The sequence below is a fragment of the Theobroma cacao genome, chromosome 8 (genome assembly GCF_053813885.1).
Source record: "Theobroma cacao isolate CCN51 chromosome 8, ASM5381388v1, whole genome shotgun sequence".
NCBI lineage: Eukaryota > Viridiplantae > Streptophyta > Magnoliopsida > Malvales > Malvaceae > Theobroma > Theobroma cacao.
The window spans coordinates 3,341,307-3,363,371 of NC_142646.1; the positions used below are offsets into that span (position 1 = coordinate 3,341,307).

The 22,065-nt window shown below is 31.7% G+C and overlaps 1 protein-coding gene across 2 annotated transcripts; it reads left to right on the forward strand.

Annotated features, from left to right (window-relative positions):
* Positions 1-3,469: 3,469 nt before the first annotated feature.
* On the forward strand, positions 3,470-21,989 carry LOC18591807 (P-loop containing nucleoside triphosphate hydrolases superfamily protein). 2 transcript variants are annotated; one of them, XM_088809017.1, is made up of 33 exons: positions 3,470-3,780; positions 3,917-3,992; positions 4,215-4,535; positions 4,813-4,894; positions 9,586-9,630; positions 10,511-10,691; positions 12,409-12,562; positions 12,677-12,823; positions 12,943-13,095; positions 13,178-13,431; positions 13,752-13,930; positions 14,058-14,182; positions 14,637-14,673; positions 14,795-14,886; positions 14,982-15,098; positions 15,187-15,300; positions 15,398-15,481; positions 15,562-15,739; positions 16,208-16,308; positions 16,635-16,733; positions 16,824-16,937; positions 17,008-17,124; positions 17,231-17,311; positions 17,909-17,980; positions 18,061-18,154; positions 18,238-18,269; positions 18,411-18,496; positions 19,590-19,661; positions 19,780-20,007; positions 20,160-20,304; positions 20,467-20,562; positions 20,655-21,170; positions 21,331-21,989. In XM_088809017.1, exons 7-33 carry the CDS (start codon positions 12,452-12,454, stop codon positions 21,679-21,681), a joined length of 3,795 nt encoding a protein of 1,264 aa, XP_088665143.1. In that variant the 5' UTR covers positions 3,470-3,780; positions 3,917-3,992; positions 4,215-4,535; positions 4,813-4,894; positions 9,586-9,630; positions 10,511-10,691; positions 12,409-12,451; the 3' UTR covers positions 21,682-21,989. The 2 variants fall into 2 exon arrangements, with proteins under 2 accessions (XP_088665143.1, XP_017981679.1); XM_018126190.2 differs by lacking the exons at positions 3,470-3,780; positions 3,917-3,992; positions 4,215-4,535; ... (1 more) ...; positions 9,586-9,630; positions 10,511-10,691 and adding an exon at positions 12,127-12,262.
* Positions 21,990-22,065: the final 76 nt, after the last annotated feature.

Below are 22,065 nucleotides of genomic sequence, written 5' to 3' on the forward strand. Positions count from 1 at the left end.
AAAAGTAGTCTAACTAAATTGCATCAACCTTAAATTATATGATATCGTGGAACTTAAATCGTGATTAATTAATCAAGTAAGTATATAATATAGAATGACTTTTTCAAGTTTTTTCAGTTGTCCATTAAAAGTGTATGAAAATTCCAAAATAATAGATAATTAATTTAAGTTAATAATGTAATTAAAAATTTTCCAATCTTAAATATACTATTTTTATTTCTTTTTAAAAAACCTTTTACAGTCTTATTTTACATGTTTACTTTTATAATGTTTAATTTCTTTATTTAAAGAAGATAAATTGAAATTCAATTCATTGGGTAAGAAAGTAAATATATTTATTGTTATTAAAATAAATATACAAATTATCTGGTTAGAATTATAATACAATATTATTATCTAGTTAAATTTAAATATTAAATTAAAGTTACATTACAATATTATTAGTTAATTAAAGTTATATTATAAATGAATAATTTGAGTTTTGTTAATTAAAGAAAACAAGTTGTGGATTTATGCTAATAGATAAACACACAAATGGCTTAAAAAAAACAGATCAACACACAAATCATTCAATTTAGGATGGAGATTTAAGCCAAAATTAGTATTAAATACATAAAATACACTTAAGTGATCGATGTTGCTAATACTTTTATAAAGTCTCTTTAATGAGAAGCTCGCTTGATATGTTTGGTTTGCCTTTAAGCATAAGGCATGTGCATTTCGAGTACACATGGGGAACTTGTGATTTTTGCACCTCCAAATTCAGCTCAATTAACAAAAGAAAAATAGGTATAAGATGATTGGTGACAATGAAAAAGGATTAATATCAATAAGAATTTTTTGTAAAAGAATATCATTAGATATATACATATTCATATTTTTCATATTTGTAATGATGAGAAATTTTTATTAAGATTGAAATTTAACTACATTTATTTAGTGTGGTATATATATTTATATTACGAAAACTTAAAAAGTGTTGTTATTTAAAATTTTAAATTATATTTTTTACAATAATTAATAAAGTGTAGTCATTGTTAGTGTATAGAATTTTCATAATTATATTTTGTTCAAAATATTACCAAAAATTTGAATTGTGTAATCAGATATGAAGAAGAGCTATTAAAAGGTAAAAAAACAATTAAATTGTTATTGAAAGGTAAAAAAAGCATTTAAAAACACTTTCAATAGCATTATATATGTATAAAGCCAAAAGTCAAATTTGCTGTAAAGTATAAACCTTAATCTTGATTTATGCTAATATATCGACACTTATTTACTAAAAAAATTGTATCATTAATTGAACACCTAAGAAAATTTGTATCATTACTAAATCTCCAAGTTAAAAAAAAAAAAAAAACTTGAACACCTATGATTCACAAACTATTAAATTTAGAGGAAAATTTTATTAAAAAAAAAAAAAACTATTCTCTCTCTTAACATCAAGTATAAGTGAAAAGAAAACCATACGTATATCAGTTTTATGGTTTCATGGTCGACTAATCCCTTAATAAGTACACCATGGTGGTGAAAGTTAAACCGTTATATTTATCAAGAATATTCTACAATTTAATTCTCACACTCGAATATTCTAAAATGTTTTGGAATTTAACTTGATTTTTTTATTACATAATATTAAATTTAGATATATTACATGAAACATATCTTAAAGCAACTAGATTATCAAATTGTATTTAATTTGTTAAATGTCTAATTTAATTAAGTCACATTCAAAGATGTCGAGAGGTAACATAACAAAGATTTTATTTTGAAATGTTTATGTCCAAAACCTAATTTAAGCATGATAATGTTGAAATTCAATAAATTAATTTTGGTGATATGTTTGATCTATATGATTCTATTAAATTGCATTTAAATATTATGTAGGATTTGAAAGTTATAAATAAAAATAAAATCAGAAGACCAATTTCTCGTCACTAAAAAGTTAAATAAATTAATAAAAATTTTATTCAAAGAAAATTTTTAGAGAGAATATGAGTCATCATTTTTTAATTTATAATCTTTGAGATTTAATTGTCTTGTTTGTGAGAACACTATTATTTTTGAATTAACTGAATTAATAAAATAATAATATTTTATTTTTTTTAAATTATCCTTGAAAAAGTAGCTTAACATTTTCCCTTTCAAATTTGATATAATTATTATAGATTTAGAGGGAATTTAAAAAAAAAAAAACCAATAAAGATACCATTGCTAAAATTAGACTCGACGATTCGTGTTTTCATGTTTTAAACGTACCAGACACGATTAAATATGAACACATTGAAATTAAACACGAACACAATACGAATATTATTCGTATTTTAAATTTAAAAAACGTATACGTATACATTTAATAACCGCGTAACACAACATGACACGTTTAGACACATTTGTTAAACGTATCAATATATGACACGACATGATTAATAACACGATTAACACGTTTAACATGATAAAATAAAAATATTTACAATTAAATATAATTTTATTATGTAAATTTAAAATCAATAATTATAAAAATAATTATAACAAAAGAAAATAACAAGAACGTCAAATATAACAAAATAAAATTTAAAATTAAGATTTGGACATGACATAATTAAATTATTATCTTTATAAAATTTAAAAATCTTATTGAAATAATTATTTAAAATTATTTAGATGAGACTAAAATAATTTTTAACTATCAATATTTAACAAGTTAATAAGCGTATCATGTATACGTGTTTAAACACGATAATACTATTAACACGATTAATTAAATGTGTATAAATATATTTAAATGTGTTATTCGTATTTGATACGTTAAGACATGAAAATTTTGATATTTTAAACGTATTAAACACGAAACATGTTAAAATTAAACTAAATTTATTTAATTTTATGTCTTTTTGTGCCGTATTAATGTGCTATATCTAAAGTTATCAGACCTACCTAAAATGAGAAAGAAAGAAGCAACGGATTTCTATTGAAATGATTCCTGAGCCATTTTGTTAGCCAATTATAAATCCCATCCACTTCCTTGGCAAAGCGCAAGGCAATGGTTGGGCGCCTGAGTCTAGGAGGTTGAGGTTGAGCTTGCGCATGTGATTCAGATAATCTTCGTTAACTTTTTTTTTTAATTTTTTGAAAATCACCGACTCTTTAACTCCGTGAAACTGACGTTAAATTGACCGTTAGTCAAATGTCAACGCTATTGAATCGTTCGCAGTTTCCTGATAGAGAAGGCTGAACCCAGACCTCAATACACAGAGCCGGCCATGGCTATATTTCCCTTAGTCATCTCCTTTCTCAAGCCCCACGCTTCTCACATTCTCTCTCCTGCCCGTTGCCAAGCCAAAGGTCGCTATCCTTCTCTACACATCACCATCGTTGAGCCGCCGCTACTTCAGTCGAACAACCGCCTTTACGGTTAAAACTTCTTCAATACAACAACATTCCCCGACAAACGCCGGCGACGAGCCACAAAACGCTTCTGATCTCACATTTCAACAAACCATTGAAAGACTCTAGGTTCCAAGAGCTACTACCTCGCCTTCCCCTTAGTAATCTCCTTTCTCAAGCCCCACGCCTCCCACGTTTTCTCTCCTACGCGTCTCCAAGCCGAATGCTATCCTTCTCAACGCACCACCACTGTTGAGCCGCCACTGCTTCAGTTGAAAAACCACCTCCGCGGTTAACACTTCTTTAATTCAACAATATTCCTCGACAAACGCCAGCGATGAGCCGCCAAAAGCTTCTATTCGCACATTCCAACAAACCACTCAAAGACTCCAGGTTCCAAGAACTACTACTACTGCTACTCACATTCCTTCATAACTATTTTTTACACTGTTATTGTTTTTGCAGAATTTTTTTTTTCAGATTTTCATATATTTTATTGTTGAGCAACTTTCATTTGTTGAATTGCAAGGGCACCTCATTCATCAGGAGAATCTAGAACTGTATAAGAAGGTAGACCTCATGTGCCAAGAAAATACTGAAAGAAGGTACTGGCCCAGATTATTTGATAATTGCTAAGAATATCCCATGTTCACCTATGATTCACTCTTCCTTTATAACTCTTTTCCTTGGTTCTCATGAAAGTAACAGCACCAAAGTCTGACAAACCTAATACCAGTAGGCCAAAAGGCCTGTGAATAATCTTGGAATTTAAGCAAATGAAGAATTTTCCTCTTGATACTTCTAAAGAGCACAATTTTGGGTCTCAGGTTTATGGAACAAGGGAAGCAAATGAAGCTACCAGAAGCTCACACCGAAATTATACTTTGAACAATGGATATGATTTGCACACACCTGTTCATATCCAGTTAAGCCAGGCCCAACGTCCTTGCAAGGATAGTCACCATTTCAGCAGGATACTCCTTACAGCTTAGTACTTTCACTTTTTTCAATTCTCTGGGTGATGACACGCAAGGTCCAATACAAAGGGTATATAATTTCATCTGCATTCGATACGCATGATTAGAATAATTAATTCCGTACAGCCAGACAAAGAACAGTTCTCGTGCTTGGTGCAGAGGGAGCCTCTGGTATTGTTACTATTGCACTTTATTGTTTTAAATTATTTATTAAACGACGAAAATCGGTATAATTGTTGCTAATTTTGTAAGAATATTTGGCTTCGGTTCGATATGCAATAGTGCAATGCAGCAACATATAAGTAATGTAATAGTAATGGCCTAATTCATTACTATAATTGTTTTTACCATTGTATTCTTCTACTTTGCTTTTTGGTAGAAGGTTTTGATTTTTAAATTCTTGTCAATTGCCAATTTGTTGCATTAAGGTTTTGTTTGTAATGATCAGGTAAGAGTTTGGACTATGAATGCTTTGACATATTTAATACTTCTTGATCCAGAACCATGGAATGCTGCGTAAGAATTTCGAGGCAAGTTTCTATCAGTTAAAGAATTTCTTGTACATTTCAATAATTCTTTTTGTCTCTGAGTCTTTCTTTTGATGATTTTTTGTTGAGAACACTTTTCTTTGTGTTCTTTATGTATGAGCTTAAATATATGGGGGAGCTTAAATGAGTCATTGGATGTTTTAGGTTCTGGTTGTTTGGCCTATGATGCATGCACTTTCATCCATTTTCATTTATGTTTTCTTTCAGTTATTTATTTTGTTGTTGTTGTTGTGCATTATTGTTTTCTTTTGCACAATCATGCATGAGAGCTTTGCATGCTTATTAGTAATGGAAAATGCGAAGTTTGCAGAAGCTTCTTTGATTAACTTATTTAATATGCTATCATACTACATTAGAATTTTGTTGAATTCATTCAAGGTGCGATAGAACATTTTATTTTTTGAAACTCATAATGGATTTGAGTGGTTACTTAAGGTGAAAACCACTTTGTGTTGTTTGGAGAAAAAAAATAAATTTTAAGGGTGTGGTATGTGGCATTTTTATTATAAATTAAGTATAATGGTGCCAATATGTGAATCTTATATTGTTTTATGGTGCGTTCCTATAATTTAATCAAAGGTATTATGGTTCAAAATACATAATGATATATTTGTTATGGCATTCTTAATGTGTAATAAAGACACAATGGTGCTTATGTAACATAGACTTTATGTAATAATTTGACATTTCAATTGTACATTAATGAACAATGATGTCAATTGAGAATTTTGTTTTTTTAATCATGACCATATGAAATTGTTTTATACTTACGATAGATTTGGTTGGTTAGTGACCTTAAAGGTGAGAACTACTTTGTGGTGTTTGAGAAATAAAAAATTGTAAAGTGTAAGCATGTGGCATTCCTATTATACATAAATGTATAATGGTGCCAATATGTGAATCTAGCATTTTGGTATATGGTGCATTCTTATTATTTAATCCAAGATATTTTGGTGCAAACTATATATTTAATATATTTGAAGTGGCATTCCTATTGTGTAATAAAGGCACAATGGTGCTTATATGAACATATAGTATCAATTGACAATTCCTTTTGTTTCATACTCATGATGGTTTTGGTTGATTACCTTAAGATGAGAACCACTTTGTGGTGTTTGAAGAAGCAAATAAACTATAAGGTATGGGCATGTGACATTTCTATTATACATTAAGGCATAATGGTGTCATTATATAAATCTAACATCTTTGTATATAGTGCATTCTTGTTTTACCATCGAGGGATAGTGGTGGGAAATAGATATTTAATATATTTGACATGGCATTCCTATTGTGCAATAAAGGCACAATGGTGGTTATGTGAACATATATCTTTATGTGTTTATTAGACATTCCAATTGTACATTACGGTATAATGGTGTCTATATTGAGAATTTTGTTTTCTTAATCATGACCACATGGAATTGTTTCATACTTATGTTGGATTTGGTTGGTTAGTTACCTTAAAGGTGAGAACTACTTTGTGGTGTTAGGAGAGTAAGCATATAGCATTCCTATTATATATTAAGGTATAATGGTATCAATATGTGAATTTAGCATCTTAGTATATGGTGCATTCTTATTATTTAATCTATGGTATTTTGGTGCAATATATTAATATATTTAAAGTGGCATTCCTATTGTGTAAAAAAGGCACAATGGTACTTATATGAATATATAATATCAATTGAGAATTCCTTTTGTTTCATACTTATGATGGATATGGTTGTTTACCTTAAAGTGAAAACTACTTCGTGGTATTTGCAGAAGTAAATAAACTATTAGGTGTGGACATGTGACATTTTTATTATATATTAAGGTATAATGTTGCCAATATGTAAATATAATGTTTTTGTATATGGTGTATTCTTGTTTTACCATTGAAGGTATAATTGTGCGAAATAGATATTTAATATATTTGACATGACATTCCTATTGTGAAATAAAGACACAATGGTGCTTATTTGAGCATATACATTTATGTGTTAATTTGACATTCCGATTGCATGTTAAGGTACAATGGTGTCAATTGAGAATTTCGTTTTTTTTAATCGTGACCATATGGAATTGTTTCATATTTATGATGGATTTGGTTGGTTAGTTACCTTAAAGGTGAGAACTTCATTGTGGTGTTTGAAAAATAGAAAAACATTAAGGTGTAAGCATGTGGCATTCCTATTATATATTAAGGTATATGGTGCATTCTTATTATTAAATCTAAGGTATTTTGGTGCAAAATAAATATTTAATATTTTGGTGCAAACTATATATTTAATATATTTAAAATGACATTCCTATTGTGTAATAAAAGCACAATGATGCTTATATGAATATATAATATTAATTGAGAATTCCTGTTGTTTCATACTTATGATGGATTTGGTTGTTTACCTTAAGGTGAGAACCACTTTATAATATTTGCAGAGGTAAATAAACTATAAGGTGTAGACATGTGGCATTCGTATTATATATTAAGATATAGTGGTACCGATATGTAAATCTAATATCTTTGTATATGGTACTTTCTTGTTTTAGTATTAAAGGTATAATGGTGCTAAATAGATATTTAATATATTTGACATGACACTCCTATCATGAAATAAAGGCACAATGGTGCTTATTTGAGCATATATCTTTATGTTTTAATTTGACATTTGGATTGCACATTAAGGTAGAATGGCGTCAATTGAAAATTTCATTTTTTTTAATCATGACCACATAAAATTGTTTCATACTTATGATGGATTTGGTTAGTTACTTGAAAGGTGAGAACTTCTTTGTGGTGTTTGGAGAAATAGAAAACCTTTAAGGTGTAGGCATATGGCATTTCTATTATATATTAAGGCATAATGGTGCCAATATATGAATATAATATTTTGGTATATGGTGCATTATTGTTATTTAATCTAAGGTATTTTGGTGCAAAATAAATATATCTGAAGTGACATTCCTATTGTGTAATAAAGCACAATGGTGCTTATGTGAATATGTAATATTAATTGTGAATTCTTTTTGTTTTATACTCATGATGAATTTGGTTGGTTACCTTAAGATGAGAACACTTTGTGGTGTTTGGAGAAGTAAAGAAATTATAAGGTGTAGATATGTAGCATTCATATTATATATTAACGTATAATAGTATCGATATGTAAATTTAACATCTTTGGATATGATGCATTCTTGTTTTACCATTGAAGGTATAACAGTGCGAAATAGATATTTAATATATTTGATTTAACATTCCTATTGTGCAATAAAGGCATAATGGTCCTTATGTGAACATATGTCTTTATATGTTAATTTGACATTTTGATTATACATTAAGGTATAATAATATCAATTGAAAATTTCATTTTTTAATCATGACCACATGAAACTGTTTTACACTTATGATGGATTTGGTTGGTTAGTTACCTTAAAGGTGATAACTACTTTGTTGTGTTCAAAAAAATAAAAAAAATTAAGGTGTAGGCATGTGACATTCTTATTATATATCAATATATAATAGTGCCAATATGTGAATTTAGCATCTTGGTATATGGTGATTCTTATTATTTAATCCAAAGTATTTTGGTGCAAAATAGATATTTAATATATTTAAAGTGGCATTCCTATTGTGTAATAAAAGAACAGTGGTGCTTATGTGAACTTATTGTATCAATTAAGAATTCCTTTTGTTTCATACTCAACATGGATTTGGTTGGTTACCTTAACGTGAGAATCATTTTGAAGTGTTTAGGGAAGTAAATAAACTATAAGATGTGGATATGTGATATTTCTATTATACATTAAGGTATAATGGTGTCAATATGTGAATCTAATATCTTGGTATATGGTGCATTCTTATTATTTAATTCAAGGTATTTTGGTGGAAGATAGATATTTAATTAATTTAAAGTGGCATTCCTATTATATAATAAAGGCACAATGGTACTTATGTGAATATATAGTATCAATTAAGAATTCTTTTTGTTTCATGCTCATGATGGATTTGGTTGATTACCTTAATGTGAGAACCATTTTGTGGTGTTTAGAGAAGTAAGAAAACTTTAAGGTGTGGGCATGTTGTAATCTTATTATACATTAAGGTATAATAGTGACAATATGTAAATCTAATATATTTATATATGGTGCATTTTTGTTTTACCATCGAAGGTATAATAGTGCGAAATAGATATTTAATATATTTGACATGACATTCATATTTCGCAATAAAGATATAATGATGCTTATGTGAACATATATCTTTATGTGTTAATTTAATATTCTGATTTTACATTAAGGTACAATAGTCTTAATAAAAAATTTTATTTTTTAATCATGACCACATGGAATTGATTCATACTTACATGGATTTGGTTGGTTAGTTACCTTAAAGGTGATAACGATTTTATGGTGTTTGGAGAAATAGAATAACTTTCAGGTGTAGGCATGTGGTATTCCTATTATATATTAAGGTATAATGGTGTCAAAGTGTGAATTTAGGATCATGGTATATGATGCATTCTTATTATTTTATCTAAGGTATTTTGGTGCAAAATAAATATTTAATATATTTGAAGTAGTATTCTTATTGTGTAATAAAGGCACAATGGTGCTTATGTGAACATATAAATATCAATTGATAATTCTTTTTGTTTCATACTAATAATGGATTTTTTTTTTGTTACCTCAAGGTGAGAATCACTTTATGGTGTTTGGAGAAATAAAGAAACTATAAGGTATGAGTTATGTGGCATTCCTATTATATATTAAGGTATAATGGTATCGATATGTAAATCTAACATCTTTGTATATAGTGTATTTTTTTTTACTATCAAATGTATAATGGTGCGAAATATATATTTAATATATTTGACATGACATTTTATTGTGCAATTAAGACACGATGGTGTTTATGTGACCATATACCTTTATGAGCACAATGGTGCTTATGTGAGCATGCATCTTTATATGAGCTAGTACAACCCCTTGATAATTTTTTTAATCAAACACTTGTGACGTCGCATTATAATTGCATCATTAATAATTTTATGGCTCATTAATAGAAATAATAAATTTATTAATTAGCTTGTTTAATATAGTTGTATGAACTTGTTTGTAAGCTTGTTCCATGGGACTAAATGATATGAAAAGGACTTTTCTTATTATTGGCCAGTTTGCATTTGTCTTTACTCTTTAGGCTTAGAAATTTGTGATTTCAACTTTCAAATTCTTTAATGGTATTTTAAATGAAGATTTGGAATTTTAATTTCCTTTATCATATAAAAGTTTAAGTTTTATGCACAAATTCAAGGTATACGGTTAATCAAAGCTTATTTTCTTTCAATAATTTTTTTTTTTTTAAAAAACAAAGTAAGCTTGAAATAAAATAACTTCGTTTGAACTCAACTTTTTAACTTAAACAAGTGTGAGCAGCCTCGGGTGCTGGATTAAGATCAGTTTATTTACAGTCTTGAGTGAAAACTTGAGGAATGTGTAGAGCTTGTTTCAATTAACATTGTATCAAATCAAATACTCTTCACTCTGTATTTGAGTTGTACAAGTTCTTCGGCCCCATCCCAATTGGAAATGATTTACTAATATGTCTTCTATGTGCAGGAAGATGAGAAACAATTAGAAAGAGCAAGCTTTCTTTGCTTGAGAAAATTGCAGACCTCCCAAAAGGGTTTTGCCAAAGTCCATGGCATGATTTTGTACTCCTCAATATCCCTTCCTACCCTTCCTATTCCTGCTGCTGCCGCCATGGAAATAGTTTGTCTGATGAATCGACCAACCTCAGGTCGGACTTCATTTCTCTGTTTCATTGCTTCTGAATGTCATCTTTCACCGTTTTGTTAACTACTAGTATTTTGTATTTTCAAAACATACCACTCTTATTAATATATCGAAGCAAAATGAGATCCAAAAGTACAATTAACTAATATATATGTTAAACACTTGCATAATTTAAATTTTTGTGCATAAATCAATGTGTTGTGAACCTTTTCAGGGCAATTCAGGGGAATTGAAGTGCCTTCCCCCCAAAGTTTGTTTACCCACTTCTTTATCCTTTGGGATTAATCTATAACTGATTTTTTTTTTTCAGTTTTTTTTCCAATTTATCTCATCATGATCAAACATTATCTTTATCTCTTATCCCCCTTTTACCACAACTTTCATCATGTTTTGCTTTGCTAATTGCTATGATAGTCTTGCCAAAAAAGAGGGAGGCCCACTTTAGAAAAGCCGTTAACCGTTTTGTTTGGGTATTTGAGAGTCCAAATCTCAAAACTGAAAATCTAGCCGCCACTTTGATTTGAATGAAATGGGCTGGGCCTTAGCGTCAAACCAATTCTTTCGGACAAATCCATTTTCGAAATCAAACTAGCTTTTTGTGCATAAAGTTTAGGTTAATTGGCTTATATTTTATAACTGCTGTATTTTGATTACTATTAATTTAATCACATTTCATTTCAATAAGTGAATAATATTTGAATAATCATGTTTTAATGTGATAATAATCACACAATTTATGTATATCTTTAATGAATATTTGTATCTTCATTTTCTGCGAATAATCATTGAGTAATTATCTTTATCCTATAAATATAATTATTTCTCTTCTAGACTTAAATTGTGTTCACTCTAGAATAAGATTATGACCGTTTCTATTATTTAGATTTAAAAGATTAGGAATATAAAAAAGGGCAGTTTGTAATTTGTTAGAATGTCTCGTACTTTATTTGATATAACGAATATTTTATCGAATAGTATTAAATAATAAAAAATACATTGTGAGAAAAATCAAATAATTATTTTTGTATCACTAATTGAAAAAAACAAAGCCTTTCGTTTTAGTTATAAATTCAACTAATGAAATCTCATTTTATTAAGTTGACTTTTGTTCACTTTTTCCTTCAACCAAAAAGGAAAATACAAAAGAAATAGTGAAATACAAGAAAATACAAAGAGAAAAATATTCGCAAATGTTTATTATGAGTACTTATTAGTCAATGATTTCAAATATAAGAAAAAACAGTTAGGAGTAGACCAAGGGCCAAGCTAACCACTCCTTCAGGCTTACAGGCAACCGCCCAATTTTAAGCCAAGGCTGTTTGGATGACGTTGCCTTATTTAAACAATCACGTGAAGGTCACGTGACCTCACCTCTCTATCTCTCATCAACATTTTGAATTCGGACCTGAGCGCCTTTTCTCAAATCCAGTTCAATTATTAAATGCTTAAAAAATTGCCCCCATTGTCCTCGATCGTTCAAATTCCCTGTCCCTCCTTTGTCTCTTCTAAAATTCAAATTCTAACGTCTAAGGATCCGAAAAGCAAAAAAAAAAAAAAAAACTCCATCTCCTTCAGGTATTCCCCTCTGAAATTAATCTTTTTGTCTTCATTTTCGTTTCGCATAATCTCCTCAGCTCAAGGATTTCATATCTGATGCATTTGATTTTGAGTGATTTAAAAGATGTTTTGATGGTTTGATTATTTTCTTTTTCTTGATTTAGGGTTTTAGGTATCGTTTTAGATTTGGATCGCATCATATAGGAGATGGAGAACACGGAGTCCGTAAGAGTCGCCGTTAATATTCGACCGCTGATTACTACAGAGCTTCTCAATGGATGCACAGATTGCATCACCGTTGTTCCTGGCGAACCTCAGGTATTGTTATTTTTTAAAATTTTCCGTGAATTTTTATTTTGAAATGAATATAGATGTTGATTTCTTAGCTTGATAGAGATTCTTTTTTAATTTTTTTTATTGTTACAATTACAGGTTCAGATTGGGTCACATGCTTTTACCTATGATTATGTTTATGGGGGAGGGGGATCGCCATCTTCAGTGATTTATGATGATTGCGTTGCTCCCCTTGTTGATGCAATTTTTCATGGTTATAATGCTACTGTACTTGCATATGGTCAGGTTAGTTTTATTATGTTCTAGTGAGTTCTTATTTTTCCTTTTAAATTATTAATTTCCTTTTATTTTTTATAAATTTTTATAATCGACTAACTATGTTATTATATTTTTGTGTCTTTAAGACTGGGTCTGGTAAAACATATACTATGGGAACCAACTATACTGGGGAAGGAGGTAATGGTGGCATTATTCCTAAGGTTATGGAAACTATATTTAAACGAGTCGAGGCAACGAAACACTCCACGGAATTTTTGATAAGAGTATCATTTATTGAGGTAATTTAGTTTGATGAAAATAAATACTTATTTTTCTTAGTGATCAGGTAATGTGCTTATATATGTTATTCGGAATTGACAGATTTTTAAGGAAGAAGTGTTCGACTTACTTGACTCAAATCCAGCTGCTTTGTCTAAAGTTGAAGGGGCGTCTCTTGCAAAGCCCACAGCTCCTGGAAGACTTCCAATTCAAATTAGAGAAACAGTAAATGGAGGGATAACACTTGCTGGGGTGACTGAGGCAGAAGTTGCGATGAAAGAAGAGATGGCATCTTACTTGTTACGAGGTTCTTTATCTCGAGCTACAGGGAGTACCAATATGAATAGCCAATCAAGGTGAGCTTTTTTTGAAGCTATATGTTTTAGCAGTCGTTGCCTTTTGTTTTTTGTTTGCCACAATTAGTATTCTTTTTAAAATACTATGTTCATTTGTTATAAAAGCATTTTTTTTTGGAGTAATAAAAGATACAAACAAGTTGTTCAATTGGCTTTTGGGTTGCTTTACTTAATTTTTTAAATAAGGATAGAAAAATCTTCTGTTTACATGTTAAATGCAATAGATTTGTAAGGTTTACATAATTATTTATCATGTAATTCTCTTATATTATGTAAACTTGTGCTTATGTCAAGTGCAATGTTCATTACACCATTTCCAGTCGTTCACATGCCATCTTTACAATAACTGTGGAGCAAAAGAAGATTGCCAGCTGCCCAAACGGGGTAATCAATGATGACATCGGTGATGATATCTTATGTGCAAAGCTGCATTTGGTGGACCTTGCTGGATCAGAACGTGCAAAAAGAACAGGTGCTGATGGCATGCGCTTCAAAGAAGGTATTTTTTTGATTTTCTGATTTTCAAAGCCTCATGGACTAAAATAGTGATAAATTCTAATAGTAAGCCGCAAACATGAAACATTATGCTTTATGTTATCTAAAAATTTGATATTTTGTTGTTGCAGGTATTCATATAAATAAGGGTCTACTAGCTCTGGGGAATGTGATTAGTGCCTTAGGAGATGAGAAGAAGAGAAAAGAAGGAGGACATGTTCCATATCGTGATAGCAAGTTGACTCGCTTGTTACAGGCATGTTTTGACTTTCTGGATATTTATGAACAACCATTTCTATTAGTTGATTAATAGGATGCTTTCATTGCATTGAAGTAGACTATTCAGAAAAATTAGAACAGCATAAATCAAATTGCTATTGATCAGTTGTCAAGTTCTTTTAGGTTTAATACATTAAAATATATAATTAGTGTGCAATGCAGAGACTATTTGTTAAGCACTGAACCAATGAGAAGTGAGCTCATTACTTACTTCACATTTTAAAATGTAAAAACATTTATAGCTAGAAAATAGATGTCACCTACATCAGGCAAAAGGAGAACAAGTTCAGTATTCTTTTCTAAAACATTTACTTGGATGTGGTGATATTTATGTTTCTTTTGGGTTTGCAATTAAAATAGTTTTAAATGTATTGGCTATAGTTCTCCTTGTTTCGGAATTTAAGTTTGCTGATGGAGATTTAAATTCTCAGGATTCTCTTGGAGGAAACAGCAAAACAGTGATGATTGGTAACTTTTTATATATTTGAGAGAACCAAATAGTTGTGTTATTGTTATCATTTCTTGCACCCAAGTTTCTGCTATAAATATCTGAGTATGCATATGTATGATTTTCTATATCTTATTGAAGCTTGTGTTAGTCCGGCTGACACCAATGCTGAAGAAACCCTAAACACTTTGAAGTATGCCAATCGTGCTCGAAACATTCAGAACAAGGCAGTTGTAAGATACTTGTTTAGCATACTTGCAAGAAGTAAAGTTCTTCACGAAGCATTATAATTCTTGTTCTGACTACTTCATCCCTTATACTTGATTAGATAAACCGCGATCCAATGGCAGCTCAGTTGCAAAGAATGCGGAGCCAAATTGAGCAATTGCAAGCTGAACTTTTGTTTTATCGTGGTGATGGCAATGGGTCATTTGATGAACTTCAGGTTACTCTTTTGTATAGAGAAGTGCAAACACATTCTTTGACTTTCTTACCTTAGTTGCTTAAAATAAGGCCTTTTTTTGTGATTCCAGATTCTCAAGCATAAAGTATCTTTACTTGAAGCGAGCAATGCAGAGCTACAGCGGGAGCTTCATGAACGTAGACTCACTAGTGAACAATTAGCCCAACGTGCACTTGATGCTCAGGTGTTTTTCTATTTTTTTGTCTTCAATTGTTTAGGTTTTATAAAATTCCTTTTTACTGGTCAATGGCAACCAATCTCATGTGTATATAATATTTCAGGTTGAGAAAGACAAACTGATGATGCAAATTGAATCAGTTCGTAACGGTAAATCGTGGGATGAGATTGACTCTAATCAAAATCAGGTTAGGTCTTTGCCTAGTTAGTGAATCTAGCAGTTGATAAATATAATCTTTAATTGGCAAGTGCTTTTGCATTATTGCAGGATTTTGATTTGATGAAAACTTATGTGTTGAAAATTCAAGAGTTAGAAGGAGAATTGATACGTTTGAAAAGCTTAAACAGCTCAAAACGTAGTCGTTTTTCTGATTGTGCTGATTCTGATGATGATGGAACCTCAAAAAATTCATTATTTTCTTCTGGAAATGATTATTCATCTTCAGGTAAATTAGGATAGTGAACTCATTAACTATTTGATACCATGTTAGATGCTAACTCCTTTTGTTTGATAACATTTTTCTGTCTGTTGATTCTAAGATGTTTTAAATAGTTATTACAATTTTAGGAAAGTAAAATACATATAATTGTCAACTCTCCAAAGTTATTCTTAATAGCTCTCTATAATCTTTTGTCTTGCTTGCAAAATTTCATGTGCAGGTTTGTATAAGAACCTCATTAAGGACTAATTTTGATGCTTTTGATGCATTGATGCGCGTCACATCATATTGGCATCCTCGTGATTATTGTTTAGGGTGCATGTATAGTTAACTTAATTCTGATATGAGATGACGTCATTTAAGCCTTTTACATTTCTATCTTTTCATCTCTGTTAATCTTCCAATCTCTATTCAACTTTTTAAGATCTTATCATAGAACAATAGCAGATAAGAGTATTCTTTCTTCATATGCAGATGAGATTGAGGATAATGAAAAGGAGCTGGAGCATTCCTCTCTCCAAGAAAAATTGGACAAGGAACTTAAGGAATTGGACAAAAAACTTGAACAGAAAGAGGTATATGTTGCTTAGGTCATTAAGTGAAAATCTTAATTTGGCTACCCAGTGTCTTTTTTCATTTTACATTTCTGCTAGGGGTTCAAGAATATTTGTCAGTGAAACATTTACAGTCATTTTTAGTCTGTGGTGCCTGCCTCTATGGAGGCAGAACCATCAGAAGCTGGAAATAGTTATTACTACAACTTTTATGTGAAACAGTTGTTCAGATGTTTATGTTATCCTGCAAATGCAGCATCTTTATTTTCTGACCATCTGGTTTCACCTTTTTCTTTACTTGCTATTTCATTTTCTTTATTTTCCTAACTGCTTTTGATTTGTTTAAGGCTGAAATGAAGCATTTTTCAAGTGCTGACACCTCAGTTCTAAAACAACATTATGAGAAGAAAGTTAATGAGTTAGAACAAGAAAAAAGGGTTCTGCAGGTTAGTCTCCTATTCAAAGCTTTTTTGTTATATTGTGATTAGTGTCATTCTAGTATATTAATTCATTTCTTTTAATTTGTCAATTGACAGAAAGAAATTGAAGAGCTGAGACATAATCTTGCCAGCATATCTTCTACTTCTGATGACGGTGCTCAAAAGTTAAAGGAAGAATACCTTCAGAAGTTGAATGTCCTTGAGGCACAGGTGAGTTTTGAATTTTCTTGCTCCTGTCAACAACAGCTATCAGAGTCTAGATTAATATTCTGCTTTGCAGGTTGCGGAGTTGAAGAAGAAGCAAGATGCTCAAGCTCAACTTTTGAGACAAAAACAGAAAAGTGATGAGGCAGCAAGGCGACTCCAGGATGAGATTCAGAGAATCAAATCTCAGAAGGTGAATCCCACATTCTCCAATTTTCATCTTAAAAACTGCAATTGGTTTTGCAAAATAGGGATTGGATTCTTGCTTACCATACCAATGCAAATGTCCATTTTTTTAGGTTCAACTGCAACATAAGATCAAGCAAGAATCTGAGCAATTTAGGTTATGGAAAGCATCACGAGAGAAAGAGGTGCTTCAGGTACAAGCAAATATAAGATTAAATGCATGGTTTTGTTATGTAATAGATATTTTTTATTTGCAATACCTCTTTAAGGTCTACACAGGCTATGTCATGAATTTTTGGCATTTGGTGTCAGGCATACGATCTGAATAGTAATCATTTGATAATTGATAATAGTCGATAAGTGTTGTTGTGACTCTGATACCAGATTATACTCCACTTTGCCAAGTCATATTAGTTTGAAATCTAAAATATTGGTATCACTTGAGCAGTAAGAGTGGGATGGCGTACGGGTAGAGATCTAAGGTTCAAGCCATACCGCTCCCTCTTGTACCAAAAGAAATCTAAAATAGTTCTTCTGTAATAGTAGCTGCTATCAAATGTATAAGAAAGGGAATGCATTTGTTACTTGTTTCATAGAAAGGCATAAATGCGATCAAATGACTTGTCGTTAGCAGAAATTTAGTGTTATTACTTGTTACGTAGAAAGGCATAAATGTGAATTCAAATGAGTGTGATTTCTTTTTTCAAAATTCGAGAGTTGTATAGTTTAGATAATTTTAGCAACAAAATGTTTTGTTAACGCATATATCGTCTTTTTTTCTTGATAACTAGCTTAAGAAAGAGGGAAGGAGAAATGAGTATGAGATGCACAAGCTCTTAGCTCTGAATCAGAGGCAAAAAATGGTAATTTTTATTTTTACATGGAATGCTTTGATCTTCCTTAATCTAAGGAACTGTTCTCACTCTTGGCATATGCATCTTAGGTTTTGCAAAGAAAGACTGAAGAGGCTGCTATGGCTACGAAAAGGCTAAAGGAGCTTCTAGAATCTCGAAAAGCTTCAACACGTGAAGCTTCCAGTTAGGAGCTCTTTTGTGTCATGCAGTTTTTCTTGTTTTTTTTGTAATTATAACTCAATGATAATATTATCTTTGATATGCAGGTGCTGGAAATGGCAATGGTGCTGGATTTCAGGTATTTACAAGTGCAAAAAGATTAACTAGTTTGTTTTGGAATTGCATAGACCAAATAGTTTTGATCTAATATCCTTTTTGAATTGCCATGATAGGGGCTATGTTTTCAATTTTTTTATTCATTTATATTTTTCTTTTGAAGGCAATAATGCAGACAATTGAGCATGAACTTGAGGTCACAGTAAGGGTACATGAAGTACGCTCTGAATATGAACGACAAATGGAAGAGTGAGTCCTCTTTATTTATTTCATATCCAGCTCCCTTACTTCTGCACCATTTCTAGCTATAATACTTAGCTTTGGTCAGAATTTGGTTTGAACTTTCATTTTATCTAATTTATGATTTATCTTTAGCATTCTTGGACACTGTTTGAAGAGTACTAATTTAAATCTAGGAGTCTGAGTGAATGCCTTTAATCTTCTCTCTCTCTCTCTTTTGTTTTAGTTATGGTCAACATTGGTCATTCAGTGTAGTATTTTAGATATGCCGGTTTGACTGGCTTGATGATTCAATTCTCTGTGATGTTTGAATGCTTGTTAAACATGATCTTTTACATTTGTGTGTTGTTTCATAATCTGGTTTCATGTGCATTCTGTCAGAGCTGCAACAAGTTTTTTGGTTTCTGCATTAATCACTCTCTCATAATTAAAAAAATTAGATATACTACTTAAGATATTTGTCAATAGCTTTGTTAAGGTGTTTGAACTTTTCATTATTTTGTTTTTGTTTGCTAATTGTAGCTAAAAAGAAAATTTTGTTTAAACTAGATCTGACGTTAGACTTAGAAGTTGAGGAGAATGTTTTGTGGTTCCAGCCTAGTGTGAAAATAGGCAGGATTTACTTCTACTAGGTTTTATGAGTAACTTGAGTTGTATGCTTAAGGTATTAGTCCTAACTTCAGTTTGCTTATTTTGGTCTTTGAATTTTTGGTCTCTTTAATCTCTTTTAAACTAGATTGTGCATTGACTAGGGATGCCGATGAGCTCCCCTCGTCCAAGGGAAAAAATGGGGAAGAAAGGACTGTTTCTCATGCTAAAAAGGATAGGCCAGATCTCATAATGCTATGGTTTGGGAGAACTCTTTTGTAGTTGTTTAGTTGTTCTTTTCTTTTTCTTTTTTTTTTTAATTTCTCCTTCTCTCTAGCTCTTCGTTTTTGTAGAGGATGGCAGAGGAAGTTTGATTACGTAATGGCATTTGGGTTAAGAATCTATTAATTTCTACTGTATAAGATTCCAACTATGAAGTGGAAGCTTTCTTGTGATGCTCTTATTATAATGTTGTCATTGAATATATTCAAATAATGTTCTGTTTGTACAATAGGAGGGCTAGGATGGCCAAGGAGGTTGCGAGATTGAAGGAAGAAGCTGAGATGCTTAAGCAGAGTGATTTAAGGTTAAATTTTTTGATGTTGTATATGCTGTTCATTATGTCAAATCATTTTCTCTTTTTCCTCCATGTTATTATGTAAACCAATGATCAAATACTTTTCCATTAATGCTACCAAATGCAGTGATTGTCCAGAGACAATGTCACCAGGTGCAAGAAACTCAAGAATTTTTGCTCTAGAAAACATGCTTGCTGCTACTTCTAGCACTCTGGTCTCTATGGCCTCACAACTATCTGAAGCAGAAGAGCGTGAACGTATTTTTAGTGGCAGAGGACGTTGGAACCAAGTTCGGTCTCTTGCTGATGCAAAAAATATTATGAATTATCTATTCAATTTAGCGTCATCCTCAAGGTAATGCATCTATCAAACCAAAAAAGTGCATGCTATTGCCTTTTTAACTAATTGATTTGCTGCAACTTTTTGTTTTTGTATCATGGTTGTTGCATCATGGGTCTGACTTTCTATTTGCTTCAATATATTTACTTGTTGACCTTTTTATGAAGGTGCTCAGTGCGAGATCAGGAAGTTCATTGCAGAGAAAAGGATGCAGAAATAAGAGATCTAAAGGAAAAGGTGGTGAAACTTAGTAGTTTGGCTAGACAACTTGAGATACAAAAGGCAGATCTTGTCCATCAAGTTAAAGTGATGGTTAGTTCATTATTTATATTAATGTTCAATCTAACTTTAAGTGGTAAGGCATCACATGATATGTATCAGCTTATTATTAACAGTTCTCTGTTCAATTTTTTCCTTTAATGTCTGTTAAGCTTTGGATCCTGACTGATTAGCTATATATGACCCTTGCAACAGAATGCAACCATGAAGCAATACTCCATGAAAGGAACCATGGATTCTGGCATCCCTGACTTAAATGGTGGAAGACATAAGTATGAGCTGCGGAAGCAGGTAAGTGCCACTCCCCTCCTCTATAGCTTAATTGTTACTGAAAGTAGAATGGTTTTGAATAACTACTTCCTGACTTGAAAAAATTATTATAGGAACACCGAAGCTCCATAATCTTTATGGAGGACATGGATACGTCTGAGTCAGAACATTCAGATATGGATGCAAGTGATGATGGTGAGTGGGTGCAGTCAGAAAAGAAGCCATTTAGGAGAAGAGCTTCTAGATCTAGAGGCCACTCAAGTGAAGGAATTCATCAACTAGTTGCCAACGACTCAGAAAACATTAAGGGGTGTACTGGTGAGGTTACAGGGAAAACTGATGGATTGTGCTGCACTTGCAGTAAGAAGTCTTGGTGCAAGACACCGAAATGCCAGTGTAGAGCAAATGGAAACTCTTGTGGACAGTCATGTGGTTGTTCTTCGGTCAGATGTTCCAATAGAGAAGCAGAGGCAAACATGCCAAGTGATGTTGGCACTAACGAAGAGCAAAGCCTTGTCGCTCAAGGGGCAATGCTACTCCAGAATGCATTGGAGGGTGAGAAGGCGGCTGAAACAAATGAGGATTGTGCTACAAAGAGAAAACCACTCACAGACATTGGAAACACATTGGTATCGTTTCTGGTCTTGTATGATATTTAAAACCATTCACAGAATGATTTACCCACCACATTTTTTATGTCCTATTTTAAATAATTTTATGCTCGGTTAGCATAATCCTCTCATTTTTCATTTGTCAAGCTCATGCAAAGTTGACTTATTTTTCTGACAGGATAAACCCAATGCACCAAAGCCTAATCGGAGAAAGAAATGGGGAAAATCAGTGATCCAGTTGGTTCCCGTTGCTCCACCAACTTCACAGCCAGAGAACGCCGCAGAGCCCCAAAAGACAGAAACGGCTGATCCTCCCAAAAGAACAGATAACTGTCCAAGCGAGTCCGACATCCCGTTGAAGTTACCAAGAGCAATGAGATCAGCTTCATCAAATGGCAACAAATTGCTGAGAGAAAGAAATGATGATCAACAGGATGAATCAACCAACAAGGAACAAGCTGTCCTTGCTCCTAGCAGTCCTATTCGGCCAACAAGAACAACAGATGAGAAAGAGAACTGCCGCCGATAACTTGGGAGTCCTTGACCATTCATCGGTAAAATATTCTTACCACAGTGTCACTAACCAGCTTTGACATGTATGTCATTTCCATGAAAAACCTTTGTTTCTTTTTTTTGTTGGATTTTATTTCCTTCTTAATCCTTTGGTTCTGTACAAGAGAAGTTGGATCCTTGAATGGAAGTGATGACTTGATGTTGTTTCACAGTTGATTAGGCTTGTCCTGTTTTATTAGTCCTCACCAGTGAGGAGTACTGTTATTGTTATTCACCGTTTGCTTAGCTTAATTGCACAATACATAAGTTGATTCTTTGAGATCATCCGAATCGTATTGCTTGGTTTTTTCCTAAGATTAATACCACTATTATGTTTGGATTAAGAAAATTGAAGGAAAAA